The sequence below is a fragment of the Astyanax mexicanus genome, chromosome 15, assembly GCF_023375975.1.
Source record: "Astyanax mexicanus isolate ESR-SI-001 chromosome 15, AstMex3_surface, whole genome shotgun sequence".
NCBI classification, from domain to species: Eukaryota; Metazoa; Chordata; class Actinopteri; order Characiformes; family Acestrorhamphidae; genus Astyanax; species Astyanax mexicanus.
Window position 1 is genome coordinate 11,765,647 of NC_064422.1, and position 21,051 is coordinate 11,786,697.

The following is a 21,051-nucleotide window of genomic DNA, read 5'->3' on the forward strand; positions in this document are numbered from 1 at the left end:
ACACACACTTGTTAGGTCTGGTGTAGTTGTGGGGTTCATTATAGCATATTAATATTGTACACACACACAATTGTTAGGTCTGGTGTAGTTGTGGGGTTCATTATATCTTATTAATATTGTACACACACACTTGTTAGGTCTGGTGTAGTTGTGGGGTTCATTATATCTTATTAATATTGTACACACACACTTGTTAGGTCTGGTGTAGTTGTGGGGTTCATTGTAGCTTATTAATATTGTACACACACACTTGTTAGGTCTGGTGTAGTTGTGGGGTTCATTATATCTTATTAATATTGTACACACACACTTGTTAGGTCTGGTGTAGTTGTGGGGTTCATTGTAGCTTATTAATATTGTACACACACACTTGTTAGGTCTGGTGTAGTTGTGTGGTTCATTATATCTTATTAATATTGTACACACACACTTGTTAGGTCTGGTGTAGTTGTGGGGTTCATTATTGCTTATTAATATTGTACACACACACTTGTTAGGTCTGGTGTAGTTGTGTGGTTCATTATATCTTATTAATATTGTACACACACACTTGTTAGGTCTGGTGTAGTTGTGGGGTTCATTATTGCTTATTAATATTGTACACACACACTTGTTAGGTCTGGTGTAGTTGTGGGGTTCATTATAGCTTATTAATATTGTACACACACAATTGTTAGGTCTGGTGTAGTTGTGGGGTTCATTATATCTCATTAATATTGTACACACACTTGTTAGGTCTGGTGTAGTTGTACCATTATAATACAAGTTGAGTACGACTTGTTGTTAGAATACGATTATTAGGTGCAAGAATAAGACTAGTTTTTTTTTTGTGCATTCAAGTTATGACGTAGTCTACTCATTCCCTGCGCATAGTTGCAGGCTGTAGTCATAGCCATAGTCTGACTTGAATATCTCTAGAAATGTAACTAACATGTCATTCAATGAAGTGTGCAGCAGCTGTTCTTGGTCTGATTAGGCTTGTTTTACTGCCTTCAAATTTTTGCCTTTGCAATCTTAACTGGAGAATGATGCAGAATCATAGGCACACAGATGCATACGTATAAACACTGGCATCTGTGTTAGGCACTAGTGCAGGCTACCCCCTTTGGCAACTTGTTGGTTCAGTGCAGAAACATAAACCAGTCTTTTGTCACACATTTTCAGGTCTTGGGTTTTTTGTGGGACTTATTTAGATAATACTGTACACATTTTGAATTATAAGTCTGACTTTTTTTTTATCAGGTTAGATCTGTTTCATGATTGTCACATTATAGAACATATATACATAGTTACCAGTTACATGCTTTTATTTTTTATTTATTTATACTCGTTTCTTTTTTCAGAACAGCAGTTTTGTGTTTTTCTTTATATAGAGTTAACATGTATTTGATGTAAATTCATTTTGGTCTTTGTAGATTTGTTGTACAGACTCTGCATCCGATGCCAGCTCTTCAGAAGAGGACCAGGTTTCTGGTCCAAAACTGAGGACGACACAGTGCTTACAGGTAATCATTGTGTGAAAGGAAATTTACATTGCAGTATTTATATTTATTTTTCTGAGTGGAATATGAATGACTTATAATATTAATTAATTTACTTTTACTTTTATTTTAAAGATGAATAAACAGATTTATTCTGATTCGGATGAGCTGTTCGACCCCTTCTCTGACAGTGGAGAAGAATATATTCCTGACACCTCTGAGGAATCTTCTGATTCAGACAGAAGCACACATTTTCAGACTGTTTGTCAGAAAAGAAACATCTTGCGAGAAAGCTCCCCCACAAAAATAGGAAACGGATTGGGTGTGAAATATAACAAGCAACGTCGTAGCAGTCCATCGTATAGCACAGCACAAATTGGATGTGGACTGTCAACAGAACAGATTGGATGTAGTGAAGCCCAATGTCAAGTCTCAACGTCTTTTTCAGGACCGGGTTCATACCATAGTACTTCCCTCAATACAAAAGATGGAGGGGCTAGTGCAAAATCAATTTCCGTACATGCAGTCTGCAAAAAGGACAATGGATCAAGAATGTACAGCAAGAAACAGTATTGTTTGTTCTGTAAGCAGGGATTTCTGAAAATTGCTAGGCATTTGGAGCGTGCTCATCACACTGAGCTAGATGTTGCTCGTGCTGTGTCTTTCCCGAAAGGATCCAAACAAAGAAGATTGCATTTGGAACTTTTAAGAAATAAGGGCAATTTTGTCCACAATGTTGAAGTGCTAAAGTCTGGTGATGGAAAGCTTGTTCCTCGCAAGCAACCGAAAAAAGACTCTCAAGCTCAAGATTTTCTTCATTGTGTTCATTGCCAAGGTCTTTTCGCAAAGAGACTCCTTTGGCGGCACATGATGGTCTGCAAGTTTAAGCCTAGTGTTCCACAGAAACCTGGGAAAACACGTGTTCAATCACTCTGTGCATTTGCTGTACCTCCTCCACCTGGTATAAAAGCAGAATTTTGGAAGATGTTAAGCAACATGAACCAAGATGAGGTGTATTCTGTGGTCAAATCTGATGGTCTTATCATGGAATATGGTGAGCATCTGTACAACAGGCTTGGATATGATGTTGCTAAGCATGAATACATTCGGCAAAAAATGAGGGAGCTGGGACGGCTTCTGATATGCTCAAGGAAAAGCACTCCCTTGAAGACCATTGATGATCACATCATGCCTGCAAATTTCATGCATGTTGTGCAAGCAGTGAAACATTTAGCAGGCTATGTCCCTGAAACCAGTACCTTCAAGTGTCCAAGTCTGTCTCTCAAAATTGGACACAGTTTGGCAAAGATTTCCCAGCTTGTTGAAAGTCGTGCTAATGTACAGGGCAACTACAGCGCAGCAAAAGCTGCTCGTACATTTCGAACAGTATATGAAGCTAGGTGGAATGAGCTAATTTCAGCTGCATCATTGAGAACTCTCAAGGAATCAAAATGGAATGCACCACAGTTGCTTCCATTCACAAAAGATGTTCAGACACTCCACGCTTACTTGAATATGCAGCAACAACAGTGCCAAAACAAACTGTCAACACAGACATCAGCTGAGACATGGGGACAGCTGGCAAGAGTCCTTTTGACACAAGTCATTCTATTCAACCGACGTAGAGCAGGGGAGGTGTCGAAAATGCCCCTCTCTGCATACACTGCTTCAAATCCATCTGATCCTCAAGATGATGTGAATGTAGCTCTTTCTGACTTGGAAAAAAAGCTCTGCCAACATTTCAAGAGGATTGAGATCAGAGGAAAAAGAGGAAGAAAAGTTCCTGTGCTTCTTACCCCAGAAATGCAGCAGTCCTTAGATCTGCTTGTTGCCAAACGTCAGGAATGTGGCGTTCTTTTTGATAACATCTACTTATTTGCAAGACCTTCTGCGAGGACCAGCTACCGTGGGTCTGATTGCCTTCGCCACTTTGCAAAGATCTGCGGGGCAAAGCATCCTGAGAGCCTAACTTCCACAAAACTGCGCAAACAAACAGGAACACTCTCTCAGGTTCTCAATCTAAGTAACACAGACCTTGATCAGTTAGCAGATTTTCTTGGTCATGATGTAAGGGTGCATCGGCAGTTTTATAGACTTCCTGAGGGCACACTCCAGCTTGCTAAAATGAGTAAAATCCTGATGGCCCTTGACAAGGGACGATTGGCAGAGTTCCAGGGCAAGAGTCTGGACGAAATCAACATTGATCCTGAAGGTTTTTCTTTCTCATAATTATTTTTCATTGTAAACTTTGCTTTCATGTCATTGGCATTAATGATATTCATCATCATAAAATAAATTGCTTTTGTTTTCTCTTGTCTCTCTCTCCACCTTCCAGAGAATGTTCACCTGGATAGTGATGTGGAACCAGAGTGTGAGTCCGGAACACAAGGTAAGTCTTTCTCCATGGTCTTAAATGTGACACGGCTTATGTATATGTGCATTAACAAATAGCAGATTTTATCTATTTTTTTCACAAATTATCAGAGAATGACACCACAACTAGAGAGACAGCAAATGAGGAAAGAATGCCAGATGTGAACCAAAGGGGTGAAGAGTGCACTAAAACACAGCAAGGCATAATGACTCATCAAGCCTCCACATGCAAGTCACAAAAGAAAGGAAAAGGTAAAGTTTTTAGATATCTGTTTAGTGATTGTGCATTGCAAAGCAGGACGATTTTTATCCTAAGTCATATGTTCTTTGACAGATCATAAACGGTCACAGTAACCTGGTTGTTAGGTGTTGTATATTTGTGTTTAGGTTAAATGTTGTTGATCTGATCATAAACGGTCACAGTAACCTGGTTGTTAGGTGTTGGATATTTGTGTTTAGGTTAAATGTTGTTGATTCAGCTTTGGTTCTAGCCTCTAGGTGTAAATACACTTCATATTACAGCCACCATCTAATACCTGGTTATCCAGCTTCTTTAAACCTCAGTTGCATGCGTGAATAGTATTTTAATTTAGAGGATGTCAACAAGTCAAGTTTTATTCATGACTACAGCTGCATGTAATGAATTAGACTGGAACAATTTGTTGTTTGAGTCACAGTTCATTTTTTAAATTTAAATACACAAGAAATTAAATATTCAAAAAAATTGACAGTTTCACTTTCATGTATAAACCATAAAATGGCTTGTAATGTCATGGTATTTTACCCTTTGTTGACCTTCTGCTCCTTTTCTAATTATTCCCTGATATGATTTAACGAAATCTGTTATTGTTCTACAGGTCGTCAACAATTCAAAAGAAAGATTTGGGTCAAAGAGGAGATCGCTGCCATTGAGAAACACATGATGTCTTTCATCACTTCATGTCGGGTTCCAGGAAAAAGTGACTGCGATAAGTGCCTCAATCTGGAAAAAAATGCGCTGAAAAACAGAAATTGGTTGAGCATTAAATTTTACATAAAAAACCGAATCACAGCTCTTAAAAGCAAGGTTTAGTATCTAGTGCTTGTTAAGTTGGCTTGGAAAAGCGAACTTACTGTTGTTCTTATACTTCTTCTTATTATTAATGTTATTATTATTTATTTTTTCATTATTCCACGTTCAAATTTCTCAACTCTACTCCTCCTAAAGTTTTTTACCCAGAACCACCACAGAACTTCACAGGATGGTAGAACCCATAGCCGCGGAGTGTGCTTGGGCTTTTATAAGCGATCGCAGAACCAGGGTTCTAGCACGGTTCCGTCAAATTTGGAATTTTTCCATAAACTGCCATTCAAGTGTCCAAAATTCAGATTTTTTTTTTTTTCAGATGGCTCTGCAGGTCACAGTTTTTTAGCTAGAACCATGAAAATTGCCACACACACTTCGTACCCCCCACATACACTCCACACACACACACTCCACACCCCACACTACACACACACCCCACACTACACATGCCACACCACACATCCCACACCCCCCACACACTCCACACCCCACACTCCACACCCCACACACACACACTACACCCCACACACTACACACTCCACACCCCACACTACACACCACACCTCCCACACACCCCACACTACACACCCCACACACTGCATACTACACTTCACACCCCACACACACACACTACACACACACCCCACACTACATCCCACACATCCCACGCACCCCACACTACACACCCCACACACACACACTACACCCCACACACTGCACACTACACTCCACACCCCACACACACTCAACACTACACACACACACACTACATCCCACACTACACACCCCCCACACTGCACACTACACTTCACACCCCACACACACACTACACACACCCCACACTACATCCCACACACCCCACACTCCACACCCCACACACACTACACACTCCACACTACACACCACACCTCCCACACACCCCACACTACACACCCCACACACTGCACACTACACTTCACACCCCACACACACTACACACACACCCCACACTACATCCCACGCACCCCACACTACACACCCCACACATCCCACACTACACACCCCACACACACACATCCCACACACTGCACACTACACTCCACACCCCACACACACTCCACACTACACACACACTACATCCCACACACCCCACACTACACACCCCACACACTGCACACTACACTCCACACCCCACACCTCCCACACACCCCACACTACACATTCCACACACTGCACACTACACTCCACACCCAACACACTACACACCCACCCCACACATCCTACACACTACACACACTACACCCCACACTACACACACTGCACACTACACTCCACACCCCACACTACATCCCACACCCCAAACACTGCATACTACACCCCACACATCCTACACACTACACACACTACACCCCACACATCCCACACACCCCACACTACACATCCCACACACTGCACACTACATTCCACACCCCACACACACGCCCCACACTACATCCCACACACCCCACACAACACACCCCACACACTGCACACTACACTACACACCCCACACACACTCCACACCCCACACTTCATCCCACACACTACACTCCACACCCCACACACACTACACACACACCACACTACACACCCCACACATTGCACACTACACCACACATCCCACACACACTCCACACTACACACCCCACACACACTACACACTACACACCCCACACTACACACCCCACACCGCACACTACACACCACACATTCCACACCGCACACTACACACCACACATTCCACACCCCACACTATACACCACACCTCCCACTACACACCCCTCACACTGCACACTACAGTGTGTGTGGGATGTGTGGTGTGTAGTGTGGGATGTAGTGTGTGTGTGTGTAGTGTTGAGTGTGTGTGGGGTGTGTAGTGTGCAGTGTGTGGGGTGTAGTGTGTGTGTGTGGGGTGTGTAGTGTGGGGTGCATGGGATGTGTGGGATGTAGTGTGGGGTGTGTGTGTAGTGTGTGTGTGTGGGGTGTGAAGTGTAGTGTGCAGTGTGTGGGGTGTGTAGTGTGGGGTGTGTGGGAGGTGTGGTGTGTAGTGTGGGGTGTGGAGTGTGTAGTGTGTGGGGTGTAGTGTGTGTGTGGGGTGTGGAGTGTGGGGTGTGGAGTGTGTGGGGGGTGTGGGATGTGTGGTGTGGCATGTGTAGTGTGGGGTGTGTGTGTAGTGTGGGGTGTGGAGTGTGTGTGTGTGGAGTGTATGTGGGGGGTACGGATTGTGTGTGGCGATTTTCATGGTTCTAGCTAAAAAACTGTGACCTGCAGAGCCATTTGAAAAAAACAACTAAACTTTGGACACTTGAATGGAAGTTTATGGGGGAAAAACTGACTTTGACGGAACCCTGCTAGAACCCTGGTTCTCAGATCGCGCAAGCACACACCAAGGCTATTGGGACTACCATCCTGTGAACACATCCCACACTACACACACTCCACACTACATTGCCCACACTACACACACCCTACACCATACACTCCACTCCACATTCCCCACACCACGCACAAACCCCACCACACATAAACATCACTTTCAACGTTATAAGCGTACTTTTCCAAACCAACTTAGTACACAAACTTTCCTTTTCTAGTTACAGTTGTTTCTTTAAAAAAACAATCTGAATTTACGCTGTTCCATTGGTTGTGTTCGTTTGGTTGGATAGAATTTGATCATTTAATTGTGTATTTCTATGGGTTGATTTCAGCATAAAATTGTTTATCAGATATTTAATAACTAATTTTAAATCTAGTAACTATCTTGTAACTTTTCACTTTTAAAAAAAATCTGTTCTCAATTGAATTTTTGTCCTACCTGCTGCCTTTTTAAATAAAGTTAAAATTTGATTTGAAAATACTTTTTGTATTTTTTTTTATATTTCAATGTCAGTTTAATTGATTGAGACTAATGTAGTAGCCTAAATATCTGTACCACAGAAGAAAATTGCTTACATCCAGTGGATGTAATAATATTGCATCATTGTTTAACAGCATTCACCATGTTAGTCACCACTGTTAGTGGTTCACTACGTAAGTTGAACCAGAATGTGTGTTAAGTGGTACTGACAAAGATAGGAGAACCAGATAGTGTGTGTGTATTGACCCCACTTAGTACTAAATACCTGACAAAGTTCCCAGGAATGATGTCCTTGTCAGGTCAAGGAAATCTACTTTGTCTGATCGATAATTTGAAGTGACATGTCTGTTCATGGCATTTGAGAGTTATAGCCTGATTTTTTTCAGTGCTGTATACCCTTCAGAAAGGGTGGTTCCCACAAAGCATGATCTAATCAGGTGACCTCACAATGCCACAAAGACAAGTATGTGTGTGTGTGTGTGTGTGTGTGTGTGTGTGTGTGTGTGTACAGTGTGTGTGTGTGTGTGTGTGTGTGTACTGTGTGTGTGTGTGTGTGTGTGTATACCTGTGGAAACCCCGGCACTGCGACGCTGTACGGTCTCTGTCTGCTCAGGGAGGCGGTGTGCGCCATGAGCCGAGAGGACGTCCCGTAATCAGGAGACGGGATAGTGACCTGTTCTCTTTCCAGAAGATTCCCTGTGCTGCAGCTTCTTCCATGCTGCAAACTACACACACACACACACACGCACAACTATTACCCCACACGACTCTGCATTATAAACGCACAGTAAACCCTCTTCTGATGGCGTCTATAATCACAGTAAAACCTCTGGTGATTCACTGTTGTTCTATTAGATGCTATTTAACTTCATTGCACTTCATTCAGCACTACTGACTTTATACAGCTTCTGTACATACATCATCCCACTTCCTGTTAAAGACATTTGCTCTGAAGTACTGTCTATTTAAAATCTGGACAGTAAAAGTGGTCTTGAATTAGTATTAAATGTACTCTAAACTTGAGTAGAAGTTGAAGTGTCTTTAAGCTCCACACTTAAGTGAAATTGCTAAAGTATTCCACATTAGTTTGTACTTAAGTATTGCTTAAGTGTAGTTTACTGTAAAACATAGTACTAAAATACTGAAAATAAAAGTTTTAGTTAGTATAGTTATAGAAAGCAGTGGGAAGTTAGCAGTGCTAAAGGCAGAACGGGAGCAGCGAGATCTTCTTATAAAAATCAGCTCGATCTCTCGATTCACTCAATGATGGAAGTAGGAGCACAAAACAGATACAGCTTTAAGTATTAAAGTATTTTAGTGTTTAAGTACAGTAGTGAAGTACGTCTATTTCATTACTACACATCTCTGTTACTCAGTGGGTCTTACCTAACATGGAGTCTGTTGGTGTCGGGTTCAGGGATCACTCTGGTGTAGGAGAAGGGGAACCATCCTCGCCTGCAGCATAAATATTACATATCAAACACAGTCAGAGATAAGAATATAATACAGGATGCCACATGTTATGACCAATGTCAAGAACTCATGTCAAAATCCCAAAAAATCTATTCTTTTGTTGAAATCCCATTGTAAAAAGAATTCCAAGTGTCAGTATCCCTCCAAAAAGGGAAAAGGGAATGGCAGGATCCAAAAAAAGACAGAATTCCCAATGTCAGGATCCTAAAAAAGGAGTTTCTGAGTTTTTAGATTATATGTATGGGTTGTATGGTGCGTCCTACTGGGAACCTAAATGTTTTGTCCATTGGTTCCATGTTGGCTCCACATATGGATGCCCTCCAGAGGTGGGTCAACGTAGTGTTAGGAGTCTTGCCCAAGGACTCTTATTGGTGTAGCTCAGTATACACCCACCCAGATCAGGAATTGAACCCCATTCTCCCATATGATGGTAATGGTAGCTCACTAGCAGGAAGTGGTGTTATCCACTGCTCCACACCAACCAAGAAATGTAGCAACCACGATATAAACTAAGCTTTTTTAACTAGCTAACAGTAAAAATGTATTTAATGACTACTTGTTAGCATTAGCCGTGTAGCTTCAGTGCTCCACTCACATCCTAGTTTTCTCGTTCTCTCCATAGTGCCAGCCGTCCCTGGCCTCGGGCACCAGCAGTGTGATGGTGTCTCCCTCGACGAAGCTGAGCAGGGTGTTGTTATCCCCCGCGGCGTGTGAGAAGATGGCCTGGACCCGGGTCCGTCCGTTCCTCTCCAGCCCCGCAGCCACCGAGCTGGACCGGGGCAGCGTCTGGGTCTCGGCTGCAGTTCAGAGTTCAGAGTTCAGAGAGACACAGATACTGTTAATGATGATACAGCAGCGCTACTGTACTGATGCTACACTGGATATCAGTCAGAAAATCTCTGACCGAACTGTAGATAACGTCCAAAGATGCACGATAAAGTAAAAATCCTCTGAAGCATCTGGACACTCCCTTTTATATACGTCCTTCCCTGCATTAATCATGTACATTATTCTGCTTAATACAAACTAAATTATCCTTCAGACACCAGCTTTCGTCCTTCACCCATTTTCCCGTCTTTTTAAAGCCTGTCCTTCCTATTCCCTACAGCTCTGGCCTGTTTTCATTAAACCTGTTTGCACTCTTATTGTCAGAGAGCAGGAGAAACAGAGAGAGAGAGAGGGGGGGATGAAAAAGAGAGATAGAGTATGTTTATTCATTTATTTTATTATTGTTATTATTATTTTCTAATATCTGTTTACTTGTATTATTAATTGCTTTGGCAATAGTGTATATAATGTACATACATTCATGCCATTAAAGCACTACTGAACTGAACTGAAATAGAAAACAAGAAAGAGAAAGATAGAGAGAGAGAGAAAGAAGAAGAGAAAGTGAGAGAGAGTACTGTTTTTATAGTGCTTTTCTGACTATTTTTACTTACTTTATTGATTACAAAATCTTTTATGTTTGTTTTTTTATTTATATGATTTATTTTATTTATTTATAATTTTTTTATATCTGTTTACTTTTATTATTAATTGCTTTGGCAATAGTTTATATTAGAGAGAGAGAGAGGAGAAGTCAGAGAGAGAGGAAGAGAGAAAGGGAGATAGAGAGAGACATAGAGGAAACGAGAGAGGAAGAGAGGAAGAGAGATAGACAGAGAGAGAGAGAGAGAGAGAGAGAGGAAACGAGAGAGAGAGAGAGGAAACGAGAGAGAGAGAGAGAGAGAGAGAGAGAGTTAAGTAATTAACTCACCAATAAAACCAGGTTTTAATAAGTGACCATATAGCTTCAAAATAATCTATACAAATATCCAAACAGTCAATTACAATGGTAATTAATGTAATTAACTGATTAACTGTTCAATTATTCTTTTTTTCAATTATTATTTGGCAATACTGTAATTTACTGTATGGTCATGCCAATAAAGCTTCTTTGAATTGAACTGAGAGAGAGGGAGAGAGAGGGAGAGAGAGAGAGAGACAGGATGCTCCGTCTGTTCTCAGATAACCCTCTACAGAACTGTCTCTCATCACTCGGCTCGGGTCACAGTGGATTAGCATTCAGAAACGTATCTGACTGATGCTCTCTCAAAAATACACATCTTACACATTCAACCTTCACATCACTGCCCATCAAGCTGGTTTCTAATCACGGTCCAGTTTTATGCTCAAAACCAACACACAGCTAAAGATAGAGCTAATATGTGGACCATCAGGACGTCTCTGAGGATCAGACTGACGTCCTACACTACACTAAAAGAGAATTCTGAACGCCAAGATCCCGAAAAAAAGACATTTCCGCAGAGCAAGATTGCAAAAAAAGAAAGAGGATTCTGAAAGTTAAGATTTAAGATAGATCAGGATATCAAAAAGAGGATTCTTAATGTGGAGATCCCAAATAAAGTTCCAGAATGTCAAAATCTCAAAAAAAGAGAACACAGAATGACAAGATCCACAAAAATATAATTCTGAAAATTCCACTTTACAAAAAAAAAGCCACAAAAGAGGATTCAGAAAGACTGGATTCCCAATGGATACCTAACAATGAATATGTCTGTAACAATAACAATGTGTGTATCCTCAAATATAGGATTCTGAAAGATTTAAACCCAAAAAATGATCCTTTTTCAAAGAATTAAAAAAAAATTGGATATTAAATTTTTGAATTCTGATAAAAAAAAAGGTAAATAAATGCCAGTATTCCAACAAAGGTGTATCCTAAACATGAATATCCACAAAAAATAATTTTCAGAATAGAAATTTCACAGTCCCAAAAAGAGGATTCTTAATGTAGGAATCCCCTAATTTTTTTTTTTTAGAATTTCAAAAAAGAAAAAAAAATTACTAGACCAAAATAAAAGCCACAAAAGAGGTTTTGGAAAGACTGGATTCATAACGGATGTCGAACAATGAATATTATGAATGTCAGGAGCCAAAAATGGGTTTTTCAATGTTTTTATCCTCAAATATACTTAAGTTTTGATAAAGAAGGGATTAGGGAAAAAAGAATTTAAGATAAAGAGTAAAGTACCATAATACAAGAAGATGATAAATCCTGCAACTAACATCTAGGGTTAAGCATAGGACCAATCCCCTTCCTCTATACTCTATATATTAAGTACATCACACTAGTAACCTCCCCCAACTAACAGCTAGGTTACTGTGGCTGTTATTGATCCGATCAGCAACATTTAACCCAAACAACAAAGCTTATAAATATCAGGATCCCAAAAAAATTAGCACAATGAATCCAGTATCCCAAAAAATGGAGAGGGGTCTGTGTGCAACAGGGGCTTCACAGTGCACATGCACTACTGAGCCCCAGAAATGCACTCTCAAGCCCCAAGATGTTGCATTGTGGGTGGACTGATTGTTAGGTAAACCCATGAATAGTAAATGTCGTAAGCTTTAGTGTCTATGTTTTGTCTTACTGTTACACTGTAGATAGCTAGTTAGCTTGATTAGCAGTTAGGTAAGCTAGTTAGCCAACCTAACAGTTAGCTTCTTGCTACTGTTATAACTGACATGTCGCAATTTAGCAATAAAATATGCTTAATGCTAGCTAGCTAGCTACTCATAGAAGCTAAAACAATCTACCTGAAACGTTGATACATTTACATTTAATAAGTAGTTAGCTACTTGGCTAAAGTGATATCAGCATTTAATTTACCCACATGTTCATACTGATCTCGTCTATGACTGAACACACCCAGTTTCATTGGCCACTTAAGGTTTGGGGCTTGAGAGTGCATTTCTGGGGCTTGGAGGTGCATGTGCACTGTGAAGCCCCTGTTGCACACAGACAGTCTTGAAAAAATGAGGACAAAGAATGTCAAGATCCCCAAAAGGACATTTCTCAATATCATAATCCCAGAAAAGAGTAGTCTAAATGTCAAAATCTAAAGAAATAAGAATTTTCAACACCATGTATGAACAGGTTACATATTGGTCAGTTTCAGCTGGGTTGGACAGTCTGGTTGTATCTTACCCAGAGTGCTCTTGCCCTTGATGGGAGCGACTTTGCGGACGGGCAGGGTGTTGGAGTAGGTGTCTCCGCCGTGCCGGTGGACCTGTGGGGACGGGGTTTTGGCGTGAGCGGCTTTACCGTCCATCCAGTGCTGATAGTCTTCAACCCCGTGAACTCCAGCTGTGCCGTTCACCACGGGGACACCCTCCACTCCCATCATCCTCTGTGGGAAAAAACAGGAGAAAAAAAGTGCAGAGTCATCATCTTTTATAGGGTTTATAAGAGTTTATAAGATTTAGATTTAGCTCTGCTGGCATCAAATAATCAGAATAAAATAAATTAATCTTAACCCTTTCAGACTCTGCATCCATTACAATGAACATCATGGATTTCCTTTATTTCTAAATGTTTTTTTGCATTGAACCAGCCAATGAATGAGTTTATAAACCAATGAAACAGTAGCTTGGCCCCGCCCACTGCACTGGAAAAACTGTAGTACTTGCCATTGATGCAAAGTAACAGCAAATGTTTCACTAATTTATTATATATATATATATATATATATATATATATATATATATATATATATATATATATATATATATATATATATATATTCCCCTCGGGGGACGGCTTGGGAATGTCGGGAATGTTCCAACTTAAGTTGATTTAAGTATAAGTTGTAACATAATATCTTGTGAGTGAGGCTCCATTCTCTTTTCAAAGTTTTGTGGAAATTTAACAATCCTTGATCCACAGGAATTAGTGTAGAAGGCATCATATAAGGCATTACCACTCACAGTGGACAGTGCAGTAAGTGCTAATGATCATCAGTGATCATGATCGGCGGTGTCTGGCTAGATTGGTCCATGTGAATGGAGAAGTGACTCTGGCAGAAATCGCATCCACATTCAAAGCAGGAGCCTCCACGCTCATATACCATTCTTTAGCTTCCAGAAGTTCTGGCAAAAGTCATGGGACACCCTACTAGTCTCATGTGCTGCTATGACATTTGTCATGTCAGTGTATACTGAATTGAATTAAATTACATTTCTATATCTATAGTCAGCAGTCAAAAAACACTGACATTTTAATTACATAAAAAATAATAAATAAATAAACAAACAAACAAATAAAAAATCTAAAGCATGGCAGGGTGTGAACACCTAATTATCATGTGATAATTCATGAACTGATATGAATACTTAAAGAGAGAGGTAATGTACCCATCTCTCACAGAGCTCATATAGGACCTGTATAACTCATTAAATGCATTTAGAACATAATCAGACATCATATGTGCTATAATTATGCATATATAAGAACATTACAAACACAGAGATACAGTTGCATCTCAAAAAATAGAATATCATTGAAAAGTTACTTTATTTCAGTAATTCATTTTAAAATGTTAAACTAATATATTATATAGATGTATTACATACAGAGAGACGATTATGGTTTACAGCCAATAAAAAAAAAAATCTGCGTCTCAGAAAATTAAAATATTATATATAGACCAATTGGTTCTTATGGCAGTGTGGGCAGTGTGCCAAGTCCTGCTGGAAAATGAAATCTGCATCTCCATAAAAGTTGTCAGCAGAGCGTCTACCAGGAGATTTTACAGCACATCACGCTTCCCTCTGCTGACAACTTTTATGGACAACTTTTATTTACCTGAACACACCTCATTTCCAGACGACCACGCCCATCAGCATAAATATATTCACAAAATATAAATATATAAATTTACAAGTGATTGTTGGTGGCGTCCTTTCACTTACCTGCTGGCTGCTCATTAGAGCGGCTAGTTCAGGGGACATCGGCAGAGGTTTGGCTCCAGGAATGGGCTCTGAAATGTGGTGTGGCCCTCCGATCCCAGAACCCATTTGCTGGGTCAGGAGGACCGCCCGGTCAGGGAGCTTATGGGGGTCAGCACATGCCTGCTGCCATACTGGGATCTTCTGGGCCAGCAGGTCTTTACCCTATGTGTAAAAATACATACACATGTAGGAATGAGAATTATTAAATACTGTTTTTACAGCTCTGGAACATTTTTCATGCATTTCATTCATCTTGGCATCATGTTCTCCTCCACCAGTCTTACACACTGCTTTTGGATAACTTTATGCTGCACACTCATGGCACAAAAATTCAAGCAGTTCTTCCTCTTGATTTTTATTCCAGAGGTTTTCAATTTGGTAAAATCAAAGAAACCCATAATTTTTAAGTGGTTTCTTAATTTTTTTTTTTTTTTTTACTTTAAATTAACTTAAAATATCAATAAATGAATACTATTGCAAACTTGAAGAAACAAACTTGCAACACTACTGATTACATTAAGGGAAAAGTAGAGGTGAAATTGTGAAAATGTGCAAATCTTCTTTACCTGAATATCACTTTAAAAGGGTCTTATAAACCTGATTTCATGGAGAGCAGAGCTTTAGTCACGGTAAATTTGCGAGAGCGAACACACACACACACACACACACACACACTGTAGAAGTGTAGTGAACTCCACTCTGACAGAGAGCTCTGTAAAGTAGTGAGATGTGGCTCTTCACTCTGCTTCTCTAAAGCAGCAGAGCATCACTATGACCCACTGTGATCTGGAGCTCAGTGCTCTCCTCACCCTCACCCTCGCACCAGGCCTCACACCAGGCCTCACGCCAGGCCTCACGCCGCCTCATTACCCTGGCCTTCGCCCAGCCCTGCGGCCCAGCTGGACACTGAGCTCCGGCCAAGCAGCTCAGGAACACCTGAAACGCTGCCCACACTGCACTGAGATCAGGAACACCTTATTTTTAGGGTCTGTTTATACAGCCAGGGCACTTCAGAATCTGAATCAGTTTCTCTGATTTTGCTTATAAATACAGGGGTTGGACAATGAAACTGAAACACCTGTCATCATTTTAGTGTGGGATTTTAGGTTTCAGGGCTAAATTGGAGCAGCCTGGTGTTCAATCTTCATTAATTGCACATTGCACCAGTAAGAGCGTGAATAGTGTGAAGGTTCAATTAGCAGGGTAAGAGCACAGTTCTGCTCTAAATATGACAATGAACAACAATTACATTATGGGAGACATACCAGAGTTCAAAAGAGGACAAATTGTTGGTGCACGTCTTGCTGGAGCATCTGTGACCATGACAGCAAGTCTTTGTGATGCATCAAGAGCCGCGGTGTCCAGGGTAATGTCAGCATACCACCAAGAAGGACCAACCACATCCAACAGGATTAACTGTGGACGATGTAAGAGGAAGCTGTCTGAAAGGCCTCATGTTCTCCTCCACCAGTCTTACACACTGCTTTTGGATAACTTTATGCTGCTTTACTCCTGGAGCAAAAAGTTGCTGGCTTGTGATCATTAATCTTCCTCTTGATTATATTCCAGAGGTTTTCAGTTTGGTAAAATCAAAGAAACTCATGATTTTTAAGTGCTCTCTTATTTTTTTTCCAGAGCTGCATAACCATGAGATCTTCTCCCTCTCCTCCCCTTATCTCTCCTGCTTGGCTTCTCCTGTCTCGTCTGGCACTGCTATTCCATAAGAGACTCTCTTCACACTGCTCTTCAAACTAAAAGAAATGGATTTGATCAAATGGTCTCTCAATGCAATTGACACCATCTTCTCGACGAGAAGCCTGGGTTCGGGGGAACCTGCTTGTCCTGATGGAACGTTTGCAGCTGGCTACACGAGGGACGCGTGGGAGACGTGGCGGACCGTGTGCCTGGCGACTCTTTCTGTGGAGGACATCGAAGACGTCTACCTTTTTGGCACAATGATCACAGGGTTCTTGCTGATTGGATTAGGCATTGCCCTGGTGTATCGTGAAATTAAAAGTGTGGGGACAGCTGTCAAGGGCCCCCAAAAGCTGCCCGACCTGATTGATGCGGTGGGCAGAGCTGTTGGCACTCAGACTGTGACTTTTAACCGCAACATGGAAAACATCTCGGAGAAGCTAACGGCTTTGCAAAGGAAGGTGGAGAAAATTGAGACCATGATGGACAATAGAGAGTGACCATGCTAAACTGGAGAGCGGTCACTCGCCTAAACAACTGAAGTCTAATCTGCTTTCGGCTCCCGCCCTATCAGCACTCGGCCTTGTGGATGATAGGGAGCATTCCTCCAAAGAACACTGTGACTTTGAATCTCTCCCTGTTTACCTAACGACCCCCCCACCTTCCCGTACCCTTTCCCACGCCTTCATTGCTTGGTCTCTTGTGTATATTGTATGTGCCTATGTGCTGAGGTTTTTTGATGTTCCTACACTGTGCTCTTCAGGGCATAGTCTAGGGGTATGTTTTTTTTACCCTCTTCTTCCCCCTTGTATCCCTCTAACTGAAGAAATGATTGGCAGCGCGTGCACACGCTGCGGCTTACCCTGTCTTCCTATCCTGTCCTGTTTCCCCCTTGTATGTTATTGTATGGATGGGTTGACGGCTAATTTCGCTGGTTGACCATGTGACAATAAAGGCAATTCTGATTCTGATTCTGATTCAGGAGGAGGCTTGTGTTGTTTCTCGGTGGGTCTTCTCACTCTAAAGGTAAACAGCCTTTAGTCTCAGGTCCAGTTCAACCAATCAGGAGATTCTCTGCAGGTGATTCTTGATTGGCTGCCAGGATGATAATCGCCTCAGCAGGGACAGCTATGGAGCTTTACTCAGACTGAGAATAGCACTACAGACTACAGACAGTCCATTGTTTAAAAATTAGATATATTGTTGTTATATTTTGCATCTTTTGAGAAGCTTTTAATTATTTTTAAAACTTACTTAGATGTGAGCGTAAATATATAAACAGTGTTGTTTGCCCTACTTTATGTTTAGTTTGTTCCCATCTCTAATCTGAACTGAACATATTTGTGGCACTCCTGCCCTAAAAAATGAATAAATATTGCTTTAAAAAACTCAATAAGTAGTAAAAGGTGTGAGTTCATTTTTATTCTCCTAGTGTCTGAGGGATTAACAGTGACAGGTGAGTTCATTTTAAAAGGGAAATTGTGTAATTGGCCTTCTAAATTGTGAAAAACTTGAGAAAATCAGGTGAAATTAAAAAATAAAACCAATTTTATATCATATTTTATAGATAAGAGAGGGTGAGATTCATGGCAAATCAATGGTAACAAATTTAAAAATCGGTTTTAACTGATGTAACTGGTGTAAAATGTAGTTAAAATGATTATTGGCAAATCACATCACTTCTACACCTTATTTAATGAACATTAATAAAAGCAGTTTTAATGGTGGTGCACTAACTAATCTTAACACATTTATATGTGTTGTAGTATCATGTGGTTTGGGACACAGCCCCTGATGGATATAACTTATTCTATGGTATTGATTATGTTGCACCAGCCATACTGAGATTAGTAGCATTAATTACTACACTAGTTTTGAAATTTAGTTTTTATTAGTTAAAATTGATTTTAAGCTTAAACATTTTGCAACCTTGCCATTGGCTCACTTATAGTAACTTGACCGAGACATTCTAGTGGCTGGTGAGGCGTCTGGAACTGAATAAAATAATGGAATTTACCATATTAGAACCAGCACCATATTTCAGTTTTATTCCAGTTTGCCAGCTGGAAAGCCAATTTTCTCAGTTTATCTGCGTTATTATCAATTTTACACACTTCTCCGTGGTTTCAGTTCTAGAGAGGCTTTTGTGCTGCATTCCCATTATCATGATCTGCCCAGTTTGGCCTCTGCAGTGGGCAGTGAGTAAGTACCCGGCTGTCCTTGCACGAGGGCCGTGGGCGAAGGTGTGGAGCTCCAGAGATGACGGTGTCTCCTCAGGCAGATGGTCGCCTCCATTCACTTTGTTCCTCAGCCTCTCCCTAACTGGAGCACCACTTCTTTATTATGGGCTGCTTTCATAACAAGGCCAACGGTGGGAGTGTGTACAGGTGGGAGTGTGTATGTGTGTGTGTGTGTGTTTATGAGAAGGCGAGAGACAATAGAGCAATAGAGAAAGAAAAAGAACAAGAGAGAGAGAGAGAGAGAGAGAGAGATAGAGAGAGGTTAACCAGGTGGGTGGGCAGGTGAGAAAAGTAGCTTTAACCCACATTTACAAAGTAGTGAGACAAACACAATCCATTCCAGGTTTCTCCCAGTTTCTCTCTCTCTTTTTTCTCTTTCTCTTCCTCTCTCTCTCTCTCTCTCTCTCTTCCTCTCTCTCTCTCTCTTTCTCTCGGGGGAAAAAGCAATCTTCAGATGTTCTGCCCCCATTTCTCCTCCACATCCGTTACGTTCAGTCTCATTGTCTCAGATGAACACACTGAATTGCTCTGTGTCTCCATCAAACCACACCGTCTCTAGAGCTCAGAGTTTCCTCGAGAAAATGCCTACCCACCTCCTGTCACACAATCTCACACTCACACACACACACACTTTCATACAGTTTCAGGAAATGCATTTATAAGTCCCTTGTATCTTAATAATACCAACATGCCCCATATATAATATATTAAACGCTTATCCATCAGTAACTAAATCGAGGGTCAGCAATTAAATTTACCTGAAAAATAAAATTTTGTTTTGTAAAATTAAGTGTGATGGGATTGAGCACTACAGGCTAGTAGCTCCAAAGCCCAGAGGGTTGTTGAACCCAATTGCAAGACTGTCACGTCTGGTGCTGAAAGCGCTCCTGTTTCTCCCACACTCAGCTCTAACAGAGGTTCTCAGTCTAAAAACTACACTACCCAGAATGCACCACCCGCTGACATCACACGCACACCCGATCACATGACACATCAACTGCCTCCTCCAGGAAGTCCCGAATAATGATAAATGATACCTGCACTATAAAAGAGCACCACATGCCGAGTATTGTTGGTTTATCCTCATTACAAAGCATTACTTTGTTACCTTGTTCTATGTTTTTTTGACGCCGATTTGTTTACCATTTTTGCCTTTTAGTCTACCTCTGCTGCTGGCTTCTGGCTTCTACTGCCTCTGTTTTTGACTACCCCTGTTTCTCTGATTCCTTTAATAAATACTATTATCTGTATCTGCGAGTGTCTGAGTCCTGTCCACACTTTGACAAGAACAGTTAATCTTAAAGCAGGTAAACCCAGGAAAACATGGCGACACCCCTGTTCCTACCAGTAGATACTAGTTACTAGTGTCGCATTAAATGCGGCTTATAATACGGTGCACCTTATGTATAAAAAAATAAACCAGAAAATAGACGTTTACTGAAAGTGTGCCCTATAATCTAGGTGCGCCTTTAATCCAGGTGCGCTTTATTGTGTGAAAAATACTCAAAGTCTAGAAGCAATCCAGATGTTTTTTTTTTGTTGTTTTTTTTATCTAATATATAAAGATGCTAATCCTTATTTTCCCCTTTAGTAACCATAATACATAATACATATATCAGATAATTTTTTTAAAATATATATTTTTTGCCATTTAACCCTGTTTTTCTCTGTTTTTTGCCCTGTAAATGTATGAAAACCAGCTCCCAAACACATGTGATTCGTGATGCTCAGAGTCTGGACACAGTGTTCTTGTAGAAGTGGGCCACCCTCTGCCTCGGCCCCCCCTTCCTCTTCCTCTTCCTCTCCCTATCTCTCTTTCTTTCTCTCTCTCTATCCCTCTCTTCTATCTCTCTCTCCTCTCTTCCTCCTCCGTGCTTCGTTCCTCCCACCGTTCTGTCTGTCTGTCAGCGCTGCGGCGTCGGCGGCCCACGCAGCGCAGAGGAGGGGCTCTCATTCACCCGGAGCTGCCTGGAGTTCCCCCGCACTGCTTTACATTACAGCACACTGTATTCACCCGCCACCCGTCAGCATTCAGGGTGAGGCGCTCTGACC

At 41.1% G+C, this 21,051-nt stretch overlaps 2 protein-coding genes across 11 annotated transcripts in view; one reads left to right on the plus strand and one right to left on the minus strand.

Annotated features, from left to right (window-relative positions):
• baiap2b (BAR/IMD domain containing adaptor protein 2b) overlaps window positions 1-21,051 on the minus strand; it is a 144,831-nt gene that overhangs the window by 41,332 nt on the left and 82,448 nt on the right. For all 9 annotated transcript variants that reach the window (XM_049464457.1, XM_022669125.2, XM_022669124.2 and 6 more), the window contains 5 exons: window positions 15,026-15,226; window positions 13,263-13,464; window positions 9,864-10,065; window positions 9,182-9,250; window positions 8,361-8,520 (listed from right to left, as the gene is read on the minus strand). In XM_049464457.1, coding sequence (XP_049320414.1) covers window positions 8,361-8,520; window positions 9,182-9,250; window positions 9,864-10,065; window positions 13,263-13,464; window positions 15,026-15,226 — 834 coding nt within the window. The remainder of the gene's footprint in view (window positions 1-8,360; window positions 8,521-9,181; window positions 9,251-9,863; window positions 10,066-13,262; window positions 13,465-15,025; window positions 15,227-21,051) is intronic.
• On the plus strand, window positions 888-5,209 carry LOC125781171 (uncharacterized). Of its 2 annotated transcripts, XM_049464452.1 has the most exons (5): window positions 888-1,505; window positions 1,617-3,693; window positions 3,817-3,870; window positions 3,966-4,106; window positions 4,712-5,209. In XM_049464452.1, exons 2-5 carry the CDS (start codon window positions 1,617-1,619, stop codon window positions 4,924-4,926), a joined length of 2,487 nt encoding a protein of 828 aa, XP_049320409.1. In that variant the 5' UTR covers window positions 888-1,505; the 3' UTR covers window positions 4,927-5,209. The 2 variants fall into 2 exon arrangements, with proteins under 2 accessions (XP_049320409.1, XP_049320410.1); XM_049464453.1 differs by lacking the exon at window positions 888-1,505 and having other exon boundaries at window positions 1,602-3,693.

Excerpts from the sequence above, each read along its gene's own strand:
- LOC125781171 (XM_049464452.1), top strand. The coding sequence starts at position 1,617 with ATGAATAAACAGATTTATTCTGATTCGGATGAGCTGTTCGACCCCTTC. Across the intron at positions 3,694-3,816 it reads AATCAACATTGATCCTGAAG|AGAATGTTCACCTGGATAGT; the intron begins GTTTTTCTTTCT and ends TCCACCTTCCAG. Across the intron at positions 3,871-3,965 it reads GTGTGAGTCCGGAACACAAG|AGAATGACACCACAACTAGA; the intron begins GTAAGTCTTTCT and ends ACAAATTATCAG.